This window comes from Purpureocillium lilacinum (genome assembly GCF_023168085.1).
Source record: "Purpureocillium lilacinum CBS 284.36 DNA, scaffold_4, whole genome shotgun sequence".
In the NCBI taxonomy this organism is placed as follows: domain Eukaryota; kingdom Fungi; phylum Ascomycota; class Sordariomycetes; order Hypocreales; family Ophiocordycipitaceae; genus Purpureocillium; species Purpureocillium lilacinum.
Window position 1 is genome coordinate 21,181 of NW_027072114.1, and position 15,521 is coordinate 36,701.

The 15,521-nt window shown below is 61.1% G+C and overlaps 5 protein-coding genes across 5 annotated transcripts; 2 read left to right on the forward strand and 3 right to left on the reverse strand.

Annotated features, from left to right (window-relative positions):
- Window positions 1-309: 309 nt before the first annotated feature.
- PLICBS_005175 (uncharacterized protein) lies at window positions 310-1,088 on the forward strand (the record flags this gene model as incomplete). Its single annotated transcript, XM_065600667.1, has 2 exons — window positions 310-318; window positions 675-1,088. 2 exons carry the CDS (start codon window positions 310-312, stop codon window positions 1,086-1,088), a joined length of 423 nt encoding a protein of 140 aa, XP_065456739.1.
- Window positions 1,089-2,351: 1,263 nt separating this feature from the next.
- Window positions 2,352-3,129, reverse strand: PLICBS_005176 (uncharacterized protein; the record flags this gene model as incomplete). Its single annotated transcript, XM_065600668.1, has 3 exons — window positions 2,352-2,519; window positions 2,587-2,970; window positions 3,043-3,129. 3 exons carry the CDS (start codon window positions 3,127-3,129, stop codon window positions 2,352-2,354), a joined length of 639 nt encoding a protein of 212 aa, XP_065456740.1.
- A 4,950-nt stretch (window positions 3,130-8,079) lies between these two features.
- PLICBS_005177 (uncharacterized protein) lies at window positions 8,080-8,697 on the forward strand (the record flags this gene model as incomplete). Its single annotated transcript, XM_018318823.2, has 2 exons — window positions 8,080-8,302; window positions 8,363-8,697. 2 exons carry the CDS (start codon window positions 8,080-8,082, stop codon window positions 8,695-8,697), a joined length of 558 nt encoding a protein of 185 aa, XP_018181297.2.
- A 3,350-nt stretch (window positions 8,698-12,047) lies between these two features.
- PLICBS_005178 (uncharacterized protein) lies at window positions 12,048-13,208 on the reverse strand (the record flags this gene model as incomplete). Its single annotated transcript, XM_018318824.2, has 2 exons — window positions 12,048-12,118; window positions 12,200-13,208. 2 exons carry the CDS (start codon window positions 13,206-13,208, stop codon window positions 12,048-12,050), a joined length of 1,080 nt encoding a protein of 359 aa, XP_018181298.2.
- Window positions 13,209-13,894: 686 nt separating this feature from the next.
- On the reverse strand, window positions 13,895-15,365 carry PLICBS_005179 (uncharacterized protein; the record flags this gene model as incomplete). The annotated part of the gene is made up of 2 exons (XM_018318825.2): window positions 13,895-14,525; window positions 14,590-15,365. The coding sequence occupies 2 exons, from the start codon at window positions 15,363-15,365 to the stop codon at window positions 13,895-13,897; spliced, it is 1,407 nt and encodes a 468-aa protein (XP_018181299.2).
- Window positions 15,366-15,521: the final 156 nt, after the last annotated feature.

Consider the following 15,521-nt stretch of genomic DNA (forward strand, 5'->3'; position numbering starts at 1 on the left):
GGTCAAGGCCGTAACCAGCATCGCCAGCTTCACCTGCTCGGTGTGCGACTTGGAGACGCCTGAAAAGGGCCGACTCGCCGGAGATGGCTGTCACTAATGCATGGGTTTCTCAATGGGGCCGATGGAGAAGTTTTCTCCGTCCCTTGGGTCGACCATCACCCTCGACGCGGATATGCGTCTCCAGATTTCGTAGAGAAAGGGAAGGGAGAAAACCCACATTGGGCCAGCACTGCTGCCGCAAATGCTCGATGAGCAGAAGGGAGCCCCGGACGACGGCGAATGATGCAATCGGTCAATCTCAATCTGGCAATGGGCGGCGTAAATTCCCCTGCCACCTTGTCATCATTTGCCGACGCGACTGTCATTAGTATCATGAGCGGCGACGGCAGGCAACTGAATCTGGTCGGATCGTCGCCGGGGCGCGAGGTACGAGGAACTCATATTGGGGTTGCTGTGTATCAGGTGGGCAGCACCCGGTCTCGACAGCGAAATTTTGCTCCATCTTCTCGCCGAGGCGATAGGCATCGTGAATGCCGCCAGCCAAAGTGCTTCGTGTTCCTCACGCGGGAGGGGCGCTGGGTCGCGAATCCTTTCGCGCCTCGGCCTCGCCGCCGACCTCAGGCTTGTCTACAAGACAGCCCGATCGCCCACGTCTCCAATTGTTTCCGGCGCAGCGCAGAGCCAGCGGCAATACCTCGACCAAAGTGTCAAAGCAGCGCCAAGACTTTCAGGGTCATAGCATTACCGTGTTTCGCGGCTCGCCACCCACAAATGCGTACGCCTGGTCGCCCTTTGTCACTAAGCTGGAGGCCAGGCTTCGCTTTGACGGCCTCCGATACACGCCCGGTGGCGGCTCACCTCCGTCCGCGCCCAAGGGCAAGATCCCCTACGTCGAGATCCATCACGGCGACTCGAAAGAAATTCTTGGCGATACCGCCCTCATCATCCGCGCCCTCATCAGCAACGGCGACCTTCGCGACGTCAACGCAACCTTGGCTCCCGTGCAGTGGGCGCACGACCTCGCCGTGAGGTCCATGATGGAGGATAGGGTGTACTTTTACGGTGTCAGGGAGAAAATGGTGCGATAACTACACGACGATGCGATCGAATGTCCTCGGCGAGGTGCCGTGGCCACTGCAGCTGCTTGTCGGATGGCTGGCACGTCGACGGGTTACGGTCGGGCTACACGGCCCGGGCGCCGGACGCCTGAGTGGCGAGGAGGTGCTCACGTTCCAAGAGGAAGCATGGGAGGCCGTCAACGCCCTCCTCAGCAAGGCGAGGCAATCAGTTGGCGGAGATGGCCTTTTTTGGATTCTGGGCGGATCAGAATCTACCGAAGTGGATGCGACCATGTATGGCTTCATCGTTGGAGCGCTCGTTTGTGACGCGTAAGTCGTTTCCAGCCGGCATTCGGTCGAGCAGTGGCCGCTACACTTCCTGTTGTTCCTTCTGACCTGGTTTCCAGCGCCCCCGGAGACAGAAGATGAACTCCGTCTGAAGTCTCAGCTGGTCTCGATTTTGGTGGCCTGCCAATGTCAATCGCCGCTCCAAGGATATGAGGCATCGAACCTACGGGAGGCATTGCTGTCTCCCAGTTGCTCCGCGTTTCCAGAGGCGCACTTGTGCGTCAGACGGTCGTTTTCGCGACTGGAGGCATTGCCACTAGTGGCGGCGAGAAAGGGGCTTGTGAGCGGCATGCCGGGTTGGAAGTGCGCAGCCGGTTACGGTTACGTTGGCGGCCGCACGGTCAGAAGCATTACCTACATACAGCGCACTTTGTTGCAGACCTCAGCGGCCTTCAGTCCATCGTGCCACCCCGAGGTTATGAGCGGAGGATGCGCAGCTCCCCTTGAGCAACGGAGCTTTCCGAAGGGCTATTTGCTCGCCTACTGGGCGGTATTGCTATTTCCAGGTGCCAAGTTACTAGTCAGGTACATAGGCAAAGTAGCAGGGGGCCTGGGCGGCACGGCACTCGCGGCTCGCTCACAACCTGTGCAGTGCTAGGTTGCCAGGCGTCCGAACCTGTGCTGCATCGACCCATGCTGCTAGCGTTATAGGAGTGGCCGATGGACGGGAACGCATCAGCAGCGTCTATAGCTTCGGCGCTTGCTGTGGCCACCCTATGTGTACATAGGTATCCCCTGTTTGCACTGCATAGTTGTACTGCTGAAGGAGGACTGTTGCTGGACTTCATGCATATTCACGGGTACCGGGTGAAATGTAGGGACAATGTTTTTGTCTGACTGCGTCACGGAACAGTCGCGTGCCAGCTACGATTACCAGGCCCCATTCAGAATCGAAATGTCGCCGTGTCCATCAGCCGGCGCTCGCGATTGCCTCGATTCGCAATCCTAGCATCTCGCGACAATGACGTTCCAGTTGGTTCGATGAAACGCCTGGCCCGCCCACCAGTTGACCAGATCTTCATCCCTCTCGTCCTTGTCGGCGCAGACTTCCTGGGCGCGCGCAGCTCCGTCCGCGATGTCCGCGAAGCTGTCCAGTATCTTGGGATCCCGATTCTGTATCGTTGTCGTTGCTGTCAGCGATCCATCCTGCAGTTGTAGGTAACTCGAGAGAGAAACTTACATCGTTGCACCACCAAATTCCGGCGGCGACATCGCAGCTCACTCTCGCGCACACACCTGGGCCGGGACCCATGGAGGGTTTGCCCTCCACCCCGCGCAGATACTTGATGCCGTCCTTGATGGCATCGGGTCGGACTGCACCCCATCTGTTTTCGCAGGAGACGTCGGCGCCGTCCCACATGTTCCTCTTCGTGAGGGCCGATGAGCCCAGCTCCCGCGCGCGGCGAAAATCCGAATCCCAGTTGGGGTTGAGCCTGAGGAGCTGAGCGCGAGCTTCCTGGACAGTGCCGTCGAGAACCACGGACGGGCCGCCAGGAGTGATCTGGTACTCTGCAGACAGATTCGCAACCTGATATCCGGCACGAGGGGCGACAAGGGCGAGGGTCTGACGGGACATGGAAATGTTAGCCCGATGCGATCCTCTCTGTGGCATAAGTAGTCCCAGGCTCGTTCTTACCACGAGAGACAGGCTGGCGACGGCCGCGAGGCACTTGAGGAACTTCATGGCTGCTTCTTGCACGGAAACGGTTGTGCTGTCATTCATATCCGACGGGTGCGGCAGGTCCTTATATGCCATTCTGGCGCTCTGATTCACAGGTCGCGAGTGGTTCCAGCTCGAGCCATGGATAACAGCACTCGCGAGTTGGGATGACAAGCCTGCACACGGGCTCGGCTGCGTTGCCTCAAAATCATGGCTCCGCATCACTGAGTTCGCTCCCGGCAGGCCATATAGTGTCAAGGCATGCTGGCTATCAACAAAGAATCGTTTCCCCGTGACATGGGGGCTGCGGTGATCGAACCCGGCGTAAGATGTGTGCATGGTCAACAGGAAATCGGACCCGAGCATCAACGAAGTTCGTTCGGGCTCTACAAACACATCGTACGTGCGGCGTTGGGACGGAAAAACACTGTCACGCGCCGTCGAACAGCGCCTGCGGCTCTGCACTGGCGGCCGTTTGCTGTGCCATTGACCTGGTACCAGGCTGGCTTGCTGCCATAAAGCCCTCCACGGCAGAATTGAGCAATTCTCTCTGCTAATGTGGACAAAAGGCCGATTCACAATCTGCAGAGCGTGGTTGTCCGTTGCCAAAAATAGACCGCGGCGAAGGGTGTCGAGGATTGTCTTGGAATACGGCAGCCCCGAGACGGGTAGTAAAGACATTCGACCGTGAGCCCTGCCGTGACCTCATCTAGGTAACGTACCCTACATGCCTACATCCACCAACTCGAAACAGCTGCAGATCAGTTCAAGCCCAGCTTCCCAGACTCGTGGCCGGCGAGCTGGAGCCTGGCCAGCTCCGTTTTGTCGCATGGGGAAAAATATCCACTCTGCCTTGCTACGTACTAACTATTAACATACGGACGAGCAGATGGCCGGATTTGGGTGGCATCACGCCGCGCAGCCCGCACTCGCAACGTCATCGCCTTTGCCAATGGCCTGTCGTGACTGCAACTATGACCAGTCAGGCGGGCGCCACTGATGCTAACCCGACGCGGCCCCTGGGGTGGCGATGCACAGCAACAAAGACGGACACGAGTGGCGCACATGTGCCTAGCTAGCGAAAGCGCCGGGAAACTCCTGTTGACAAGGAGGGGCTGCAGCAGCCTGGCATTCCGGAGCTTCTGCCACGCTTCTGTGATCTGGCGCAGGGTTGCGGCGATCAAGCATTTTCGCCAAGCTCACAGAGGCAGGCGGGAGAGGGCGGCTGGCTGGCAGCCGAGATCAGCCAGCGTCGCACTCTTGCAAGGGGGCGGCTGACAGGGGCTGGCGAGCTGGCACCAACCGACGCCGGTGGACGCATCCAATATTTGACGAGCCGCGACACAACATCTCTCTCGTGCAACCTCTCTGTGGTATCGCATGACCATGCCCGGAGATGCTCGTAGGCGTCCATGGATTGCCATGGATGTACGCACGGCGCTTGGTACCTAGTCAGATGCTCGAGTTCGGCGAAAAAGGGGGGTCGGGTCATTTCAATGGGCCGATGGGAAAGGGGAATCACAGCGGCCGAGGTCTGCGACGGGGGATTGCGGGGAGGACCCAGCGGAGCATGGAGGAGCTGGGAAAGGGTGCTTCCGCCCGTCTGCCCCCATCGTGACTCCAGGTTTTTTCCCCCCTCGGCCCCGGATGACCGAACAGGCATCAATTAGCTGGCAGGAAGTGGTGGTCTCCCGGCGAAGACGACTGCCGCAACCACCACGACAAGACCGAGCGACATTGGGTCTTTGCGCGCTGTGGCCGGCGCAGGCGGTAATCAGACCATTGGAAGTCGCGAACCCCCTGTGCGTCCGATCAATCTCATTGCCGCCACGGGCGCCGCCTCTGTCGCTCATCATCACCTGCATCCCGCCTCGTCCGCCAGCCAGGACGCTCGACTTGCGTTGCAATCTCCAGGCACGGAGCGACGAGCGGTCGCCTGGCGTGCCTGATTGGGGGTCGCAGGGCACTGGGCTGGCTGGGGCCGTTGGCCTGTGACTCTGCCATGCCTGCAATCCTGCCAGTAGGGGGGGGGGGGATTGGACCGACTACCAAGTAGACAAAACTGGAGATGGGCCGGATGAGGGAAGGAACAGGTAGGTTCGCAGTGTCCGGAGAATTTTCAGCAGCCCCTTCCATGTGAGAGTACAGTACATAATACTGTACCATCAGGACTGCAAAACTTTGAACGTGCTCGTACGGGCATGCAGCGCCAGATCCGGGCTGGGGCGTGTGGCGGGGCGTGCGGGCATCACGGTCCCTCCCACAGAGCATGCCCGTCCGTCTGGTGGCTCCAGCGCCCACCAAGGGCGCAGGATGGAGAGGCAAATCGCGGACAATTATCCAAAAGTGTCAATAGCCTGGGGAAGATGACGCCGCCAGTCCGAGGCCCGGTGGGGCATCTGCCCAGAAGGCCCAGAGCCGCCGGCCAAGCCTGGGCAAGCAAGCAGGCCAAAGCAGGCGCTGGAGCTCCGAGACCTGGCCGCGTCGGCAGCCGCTCTCAATTGCCGGGCAGTCTCGGGCGTGGGCGTGGGCGTGGCGAGGCTGGTTGCCGCGTGAGCCGACGGAGGTAAACAACCTAGCGGCTGCTGGTGCTAGGTACGTAGTGGTTCGCTCCCAGGCTGTCGCCTGCCTGTTGGCAGCCACCTCCAGCGGGCGACATGTGGCTAGCAAGGGCTGGGTGCGTGTCGAGGGCGATGCGGCGCGGCAAATGGAGTTGCCGCCGCCTGAGGACCTGTCCAGCGGTACCGCGATGGGGATCGTCGCCTGCATCTCTAGACTGGCTTCTGGCTGCCGCGTTCGGCTAATCTGCGTCTGCCGACGACGACCAGGTGCCAGGAAAACCCGGCTCAGCAATTGCCAGCCATCCGTGCATGCGGCATTGCGGCGCCGGTCAGATGCGCGCTTGTGCTCGTTTCCAGGCCAGCCCCCCCTGGCGAGCTGACGCTATGGCAACTTCATGACAGGCTTGGCGGTTCGTGGCCCTGGTTGCCTGGGGCCGGGGCTCTTGACTCTGCGCTGGGCTTTGGTGGATGCTCCCGCAAGATCCTGCGGTCACCAAGGGCCGAAGGTAGCGCGGATGAGCAGTGTATCGGAGTGCCATCATGCTCGCCATATCTGCCCGCCAACTTTGCATCGTACGAAAGATGAACAGGCGGCGTGAATTCGGTCGCCAGTGGGCCCCACGAATGCTTGGCTCGATCGCCGCCGAACGATGAAGCTCGCTCGACCTTCTACAGTGGGTTGTTGTTTGTTATCCACGGCGGACGCTGGAGCCACAGGAGAGGCCATCATCCCTCCCGTCTCCCATCCATCCGTCGCCAGCGCGCCCGCGATGGCGCCTCCACCTCCGCGCTTCCCCGACCTGGCAGACAGGGTTGACACGGTCATGCACGCACGGCTTGGACGCACGCGCGAGTAATAAGTCGCCGGCAGAAGCGCAGCTGTCTCAGCAGCAGCAGCAGCACACGTCAGATGAGATGTCCCCCAGTGCTCAACGGCGGCCTTGCATACGGATCTGTTGTGGCAGAGACAGACCAAGACCGTTCCCGTGTGTGAGATGAGATGCTGCCCACGCTATTTTCGGCGCTGGTCGGAAAGTCGCCCAAGTGCCACCGCCATACTGCACTTGTGCTGCAGCTGCAGGGGCCCATGGCAAGCCTGAAAAGCTTGTGCTGCTGAGCGCTCCTGGTGCAATCTCGTAGCACATGGCAGGGCTTTGTCAGACTGCTCACGATCCCGTCTACGCATACTGCATGTACGTCAGACTTGTGGCGGACAGGCGTCGTCTCAAGGCTTGACTCGCGATGGATTGGCCACGGGCAACTGACAATGGCCGCGGCGGCAGACAAGAGGAGACGACATCACAGCAGCAACGCGGGTCCGCGCCCCAGTCGCCCGTTTCCGGCGCAAGTGGCAGCGTTTATCGTCGACGACAACACACAAACCTGCTCAAGCCCGATCGACGGCACGCCCTTCTCGCCTTTCTGGAGCGAGCATCCAGCTGCGCTGTCGATCCTCGTCTCGGCCGCTCGGGCTTGCAGGGCGAATGCGGTATGGTCCCTCGCAGCCGGGGGACAATGATCCATGATTAGCAGGGAGAGTCCTGAGAGTCTCTGACGGCAACCTGGGACCGCCACAGCAACAGCCTCCGCCTCCCCACGACCGCGGCCAGCAGCGGGCAGCCAGCAGCAGGGACAGTACCAGCCAGCTACAACGCGATGAGGCCATGGCAATCGAAGCCAAGGTACTGTGCTTCGTAGGCTGCTCTCAACGGGGGCTCTTCGGCCAGGATTGGTCACCGCGTCGGGCACATCAGCTTGCCTGACCTGGATCCAGTCTCGCTAGTTGCTAGGTACGTAACGCCGGTTCTCGGGCATGCTGCGTCCTGTCGAGAGACGATGGAGCATCGCAGGTCGGTTCGCCTTCTTGATGGGTCGGTCCATCGCCTCCCATCCATGCTCACCCCCGGCCTCCCACGCCGCACGCCCCCCCCCCCCCCCCTTTCTCCATCGCCCCATCGCTCACCCCGGTCTCCGCCCACCTCCCCCACCCGACAACCCGGCGACGACGACGACGACAACGACGGGGGCTTGGGGGGCTTGGGGGGGTGGACAGCCACGGGCGACGGTGGTCACCACCTTGGCAACTCCCCGGGAGCAACGAGAACAGTGGACCTGCAAAGGTACATCCGCACTCGTCCATCGCCTTCGCGGGGGCGTGTGGAGAGGCTCGGCGGGCCCAAAGCTGAGACTTACCTGCAAGGTTGCGTGGAACCGGGTACAGAGAGTAACGGATCGAACTGAAGTCTCCCAAGAGTCCCCATCGGCGGGCGGCATGGCGGGCTCCTGCTGCCGCCATCGTCGACCTACATAAAGCCGAAGGCCCGTCTACAATCGCTCGTTGAACCTTCCGCCTTCTCCTCTCTTCCTCATCCATTCGCTCACAGTCAAAGCACACTCGTTGTCCAAATACAAGCACACACACACACACACCCCTCTCTTCACAACCTCCATAATGAAGTTCACCTCTGCCGCCCTCGTCGCCTTCGCGGCCCTGGCCAGTGCCCAGACCCTCGCCGATATCCCCTCGTGCGCCAAGAAATGCCTCGACGACTCCATCAAGAAGCTCACCTCGTGCACCACCGACGACGTCCCCTGCATTTGCAAGGACGTCGAGAAGATCCAGGGCGACGCCACCGGCTGCGTTCTTGGGGCGTGCGGCCCCGACGTTGCGCTGAGTATGTCTTTCGCCCTGAACATCCGTTGCCAGCAACACTGCTAACACGCTTGACTTGCAGACAAGGTCCTCCCCGCCGCGCAGGCCCTCTGCAAGAACGCCGGCAGCGGCTCGTCCGCCCCGGCTTCGTCTGCCGCCGCCACCACCTCGGCTCCGGCCTCGTCCGCCCCGGCCTCGTCCGCCGCGACCTCTTCTGCCCCTGCCTCGTCTGCTCCCACCGAGACCGGCAGCGCTTCGGCCACCGGCTCTGCTCCTGCCACCACCCTGGTGCCCACCAGCCCCAGCACGACCAACGGCACCAGCCCCAGCACCTCCACGCCTGTCACCGCCGGTGCCGCTGGCTTCGCCCCCGTTGGCGGTCTCGCCATGCTGGCTCTCGGTGCCCTTGCTCTGTAAAGTGCCTAGCCCGTCGCTGTGAGGCAGGCCGCTACACCTCCGTCGGCGTGACGAGCACGGATTCGTGCACGGAAGCCTCAGGGAGGCGACTTGCGGCGCCAAGGGGCGTGGCATCCTGGTCACCGATGAAGTTCTCGTCCCCGGCGTCGTGAGACGGCGGCAATACGCGTGTGTGTTTACAAGATGGATCGGGTCAGAAACTCGCGTCACCAGAGGACGCATTGTACTCGAAGAGAACCAACAACCAGTGAACTGGCTAATGATAATTTCATCCTGACAATTCAACACGGCTCGCTGCGCTCTGCTGCCCTGTGAGTTGTATCAGCCCTGGAGCAGCCGGTGACATGAGGGCACAAGCCTCCCGTAGCACGTCGACAAACCACCAACGGACTTGTTCGCAATCTGGTGGCACAGGTACCATCGCAAGACGCCACTGGGCTGACGGAAGTCGCTCGCGCTTCTTTGCCTTTTTCCGTCGGCGCCGACGCCGCTCGTGGTTGCTAGTTCAGCCACAACTCGGAGAAGATACCCGCTTCGCCGGCATCTACTTGCACACATTGGCTTTCTCTACATCAAGCCTCCAAACCTTGCGCCTCGGCCATTGGGCGCCTGCGGCCACCGATGCATCGGGCGCAGAAGCTTCCAGGTTTCGCGTAGCAACCGGCCGTGAGGGACTCGCATGCCTGGGGCGAGAAGCACTATTGATTAATTCAATCCAGTTAGCCAGCCAGCCAATTGAGACGCTGACGACTCACGCCCGCGCCCGGGACGAATTTAGCTGCCAAAGGCACCCCAGGAAGTGGAAGCAGCCGACCATCATGTGGCACGCTCTTTGGTCCGCAACTGACCTCCACGCTAGGCGGTTAGGTGTCGATGGTTTCGTCACCGGGGTAGGGCCGGCGGCGACCATGGGCATCGCGTGTTGTTGGAACGGGCCATCTATATCGAGTCTAGGACGGGAGCGCCGTGGCACTGGGTAGTCCTTTCTCGTACATACCGCACACCGCGAAGCTTGTGCCTAATAAGTACGGTACTTCACAGGAGGCCAAGGAACAGGCAAAGTCTGTTGCCCCAGCCAACGGGCCATGTGCGTTCAAGATGTATGACTGCATGGCCGTCCAGGAGTCAGTCCACTTCAGCAGGCTTACGCGACCGACAATTGCTGCCCTACAGTATCAAGTTATCGCTCTTTGCACGCCTCGCGTTCAAGCCTGAGGGTTACCCCAACTCTAGGGGTGCCATCCTGTGATGAGGATGACTGCGTTTCCTCCGGCTCCGCCGTCCCGTGTTGTTGGTCAGGCAGGGAAGGGGTGCGGCAACTTGCAAAGTGATCCGCAAGTACATGGCTACAAAAATGGTCACTACATGCACCACGCTCACCCATTCGGACGAGCAAGCAGACGCCCCGGCGTGAGGGTGGGCTGACGCCCTCGTTGATACGTACGTGAGCGCACGATGAGTTTCCAGTAGTACGCCGGGGGACAAGATGGGCTGGCGGTTGGCACTGATGCGGAGGGTGTGCCTCGTACGGGGAGACGGGGACTGTCCCTTGCGTTGACGAGGACATGGAGGTGGTGGGCAGCTGGACGAGAGTGGCCGCGTTGGTCGACGACCTACCGAGGAAGGACAGAGTACGAAGTGCACACACACCCACATGGATGTGGCTTGGTAAAGTTGGAACATGGCCATGCAGGTGCTTGCTTGCGCGGCGGCGTATAACGTTTCCTCAGCTCGTGTTGGCAGCATGACGGGCGGGCCGTGGATCGTGCGGTTGGCGAACAGTGCGTTGCAGCTGTGGGATTGTCTGCGACGCTGAGAGTGTCAGAAAGCAGACCAGCTTGGTTCCCGGCCGGAATGATTTACAGCCTGTTCCGTGCTGTGGTGGACTCCATAAGTCGATATTTTCAGGCATCGCTGCCCTTACGTCCACTGTGGCTCGCTCTGCCTCCCCCCAAAAGCACCACAGAGTGCATAAACAGTGTGAGATAAATGCAGCAAACTGGATTGACGATGTCGCGCCGCGAGTTGGTCAGAACACCCGCTCGAGATGCCGGGCGGCCCGTCCAGGTCGCATCGCTGCCCGGCAGCACGACGACGCGGCGGGAATGGCCTCGACTAGTCCCAAGCAAGCGCCGCCATGCGCACTTGGCCGCGTCAACGCCGGGACTTTGACCTTGATGCTGCCTTGGTCTGAGCCGTTAGCCTTTGCGCCTTGCAGGCCGTGGCTGCATGAGACGGCCCGCGTGTATCCCAGAGCGAGTTGCGGCTCGTGGGCCAAAGAGCACCACTGCTCCTGTACCGTGCGACATGGTCAGCCTGGCCAGCACAGCGGCGATGACGACGACGGCGGCGACGGCGACAACTGCTTGCCCCGTGCGGGCGCTGGTCGATGAGTGTCTCGGGCAAAGCGCGACAGCATAGGCGCACTTGCCGCGACGATACACGTTCGCTTCCTCCGGTGCCGCACATGTACCGAACTCTACATACAGCCATGTATTGCAGTACAAACTCACATACCTACGGAGTAGCACTGTACTGCACGAATACAGTACTGTTCCTGCCTGGGCGTTGCGGCTCGGCTGGCCGCGGCGCAGCGCTCATCGGGGCGCCCGGTGCCACCGGCTCGGCGTGTAACTTGTCCACCAGGCCCAGCGGGGGACGCCGTCTCGGCCCGCTGCGATAAGGTCAAACGCAAAACAAGCCGGTTGCAGCGTGACAGGCGCCACCGTCCCGGGCGATGGTGCCGCGGGCTGATCCGTGGAAGAGCGGGCCTGCCTGGAGCACAGCTCCGTGGACCGGCCCCGGGCCAGGTGTGTGCGGCCTGTCGGTCGGCCGAACTCCGCCCGCCACCCGGCCGGCCGCGAACAATGAACTGATGCCGACGCGGTCCCGTGGATCCGTGCTCGCGACGATGTTAGGCTATTTTCTTTCTCTTCTTCTTTTCCCCAGGCATGTGCCTCGAGTGACTTGTCTCCTGGCGCTCTTGGCCTTGCCTCGATTGGACAACGGCCGCGCGGCCCAACGGCGAAGCAGATCGTCATTTCGATACCTTGGAAGGCAACGCACCTCTCCAACGCGATTACACGGGTACGATCTTGATGCGTTGCAGTGCAGGTGCTTGCAGAAGTACAGGATGCATGCTGCCGTTTGTCGCCAGAGTGCTTGACGTATTGGCTTGAGGCCGCAGAATGATGTCAAGCTTCTCGCCAGACTACTGGACTGACTGGGCAGAATCAGGTCTATAAATCGTCCGGTATTCCTGTCTGTGTCACACCAACAACATCGTATATGTTCATGTCTAACGGCGAATGCCCACGTCTGATACAACGGTGCCACTTGACTCCCGCGAACTATACCTTCAGGCCGCGTTCAATCTCGTCCACCCAGTGGCACACCCTCTTAGCCACGACCCAGCTGTTATCTGCTCGGCTCCAGAGTCAGCCCACGGTCGTTATAAAACTGAATTATCCAGGTCGAGCAGAGTACTGAGTTGTTGACTTACGCTCGGTCGTGCAGAATGCATGCGGTAAACCGCCCTCGTCCACCGCGATGCTGGTTGCACCGCCCCTCTCGCCATGCTGCCTCCTCCGCTCAATGAACTCGTCGCGCACGTGGTCGGCAACCCAGTGGTCCCCCTTACCGTAGAATAGGAAGAACTTGGGCGTCATCTCGGATGCCGCTGTCCCGTCCAGACCCTCGGTATTCTCTCTGGACACCTCCCACAGCTCCTCCCCCCATACGTCTTCACGCACGCCGTCCAGTTCCGACAAACCAAGATGCAGCGCCTGCCGGATACCGTCGCGGCTCTTGAGCCACTCGGCCGTCACGGCGGCCGCATGCGCGGAGAAGCCCATGAGCCGCTCGATGACCCAGCGCAGCGCGCCGGCTGTCCAGGGCGCGTGCGCGAGCATGGCGATTCGTGGCGCCCAGGAGGCCAGGCCGGGCACGCCGCGCAGTGTCTGCGCCCGCCGCCCGCTTGGGGAGAGGCCGATGGACACGATGGTCGGGAAGAGCAGGAAGCCGTGGCGCAGGCGGAGCTCCGGCGCCCGAGACGGGGTCTGCGCGTGGCGGTGAAACACCTCGAGGGCAATGTACGAGCCGATGGAGTGCCCGGCGAGGATGACAAAGTCGTACGGACGTCGGCGGCCTCGGGCATTGTCTGTCGGACCCGGCGGTGGAGGGCATTCGGCAGCGTCGAGATCGCGACCTCGGCTCCGCGCGGCCACATCATCATACATGGCCTCAATCTGCCCATCCAGATCCCACGGCTGCGGTCCCCCGGGCCCGGGCGCGGCAAACGGCTCATGCTCGTCGTCACTGAAGCCGAGTAGATTCCTCCCGTAGATGTCGTACGCGGTGCGCGAGCCGGCCGCCGCGTCGAGCATGCCGTGCAGGGCGCCGAGAAAGTCGGCGTAGTACCCGACGAGGCCCGGGTTGCCGCAGATGAAGTAGATGAGGGCGCGGCGGCCGGGGGAGCGGAGCCCCGAGGGATGCCATATTGAGGATATCATTGCGCGCTCGCGGTACCGTGGTTGCCAACCGGGCGCTGGCTGCGTGACGCGAAAAGAGGAATTGACGTCGATGCGCGTGATGGCCAGATGGGTGGTGTTACTGGTGTGGGGCCGCCGCGATGGCACATGTCGGCCAGCTGGCCGGCCCCGAAGAGCCACCACCGATTGAAGTGTCGTACGCCCGGTCGACTCCTTACGTGGGAGCAGGACATTTCTACACGGGCAGGATCAAACTCAAACAATCAGCCATACAGAAGCATGCTTGCGGCTTCATCCGATCTCAATCGAGTCCATCACCGCTGTTGCGGTCATGAAACGTTACTGTCATCCTGCAAGACTGCTTGCTTCCGTCCGTTCACTTCAACGCGTCGTAAAAAACACGCCGAGCAGAACACATGATGTGCCTCGGTTCCAAGGCGTAGGACTTTGTAGGAGCATATCCCGATTTATTTTTGCAAGTCGCGATCCAAAACCACGCCACCTCCTTGCCACGGGTGAGGCACTGCCATCTAGGTGTGCCTGCAAGCTCTCTCCATAATCCGGCCACATGGACCACGTAGAGCTTAGGAAGCATAATAGGGATATCGGTAAGTCTGGCCCTCCCGTAGCCCATATAAGCGATGTCGATGCCAGTCGTACTCCACTAAATCTCCCATTAGTAAAGACCGGTGCTCAAGTGCGGCTCCCTACTCACGGCCTGAGTCGAGGTGGACGTCCTCAAAGCACATATGAATCCAATATCCATCCCTTTGAACTGGTGGCTGCTGAGAGTGTTCTGCTTCCGCGGCGCTCGTCCTCCTCGGCGTCTCCCTCCAGCATTTCAGCCCTTCAATCTCGGCCCTCTGGAGCTGCGTCTTGGCCGGGCCCTGCTTCTCCAGGAGGTGCAGGTCAACCACCTCGTACCACTCCCACTTGGAGCATGAAACCACCACCTCTGCGCTCGGAGGGGCGATTCTCTCCAGGACGCTGTCAATCTCCGGGAATAGTCGCTCGTGTAGCGCGCGTGAAAGTTCGTCCTGGCTCTCGTACGGCCACTGCAGGCCCGTCGCCTCGTCAATTTCTCCATACACCAGCCTGTAGAAGCTGATTCGGAGATGCCGCATCGAAGGGAAGAGCGGAGCCTCGAAGGGCGGAGACCCTTTGCGCCCGGTGAAACCTAAGCGTAACGGGAGCTGCTTTGGCTTCCACACGAGCTCCAGGGACGTCATGTCTGCGAGTCGTTGCCGCGGGATCAAGTCCTGGATGCAGCGGAGAAGAACAGGTGAGCTTATGTGGATGGTATTCGTCTTGTAGAGTACCTCGACTCCTTCAGCGTACCTGCGATGCCAAATATCAGCCTCCAGCACATGCGCGACGATCCCCGATTTCTGGTACAACTTACGCCTGTCGACAGGCCAGCAGCCATCCCAACACGCCGATCTGGCACTTGCCGGGCCACTTGTCTGGCCATTTGTTGCACTCACCGGCACCGTCCAGGCAGCGGTCAATGTCAGGCTCACGGAAGTGGTTCCATGGATTGTTGCACCGCCTGCCGAGCGAGAGGTGCCTCGGCCCTTCGGGCGGGAACCGGTGGCAGACGCAGCCGAACCAGCGCCATCGGCTGCTCTCGCTCGCGAGCAGCTGAGCGTCGACAGGTGTCAAATAGTCGAGGATGCGCGCGTGCACATCCCAGCCCTCATACGGCTTCTCAAGGACCAGGTTGAGACGCTTCCGAAATCTGAGGTCCATATGCAGCGTTCGGTCGCCAAAGGCGAGCAGCAGTATGTGACGGCGCACCTCGATGGGCACGCGGTCGAACAGGAGACACGGCTTCAAGCTCGTACGGTGCTTGCCGGGGCGCTCGTCCTCCGTGGCCGGCGCGAAGAGGGACACGCTGTGATCTGGCGCAGCGAGGAAGAGCTTGCTCAAGGCTTGCCGCTCGTAATTGCGCTCGCGGCGCTCCCGATGGCGCGGCGACCGCGGGTTGATGAAAGACCATGCGAGCCTACTGAAGTCCCACACCTCGAGCAAGATGAAGAAGGAGAACATGGCAATGGTCAGGCCGACGCTCAAGGCGAGGTCGGGCAGGGAACGGACGAGGCCCTGACGACGGCATCGAGCCCACAGCGGGGGCCAGCCCTGGAACAAATCGCTCAGCTCCTCGCGCAAGGAGGCCATGATGTCGGGAAAATGCGCGACTACAGAGCATGTCGGTGGATGGCTACGGCCAGGCCGCAGCTGAGACGAGGTTTATGAGGGCTGGAGGAACGACATGGGTGTGGGTTAGTTGCAGGACGCACCACTGCTACAAAGTACAAGCCAGGCAGCGACCGA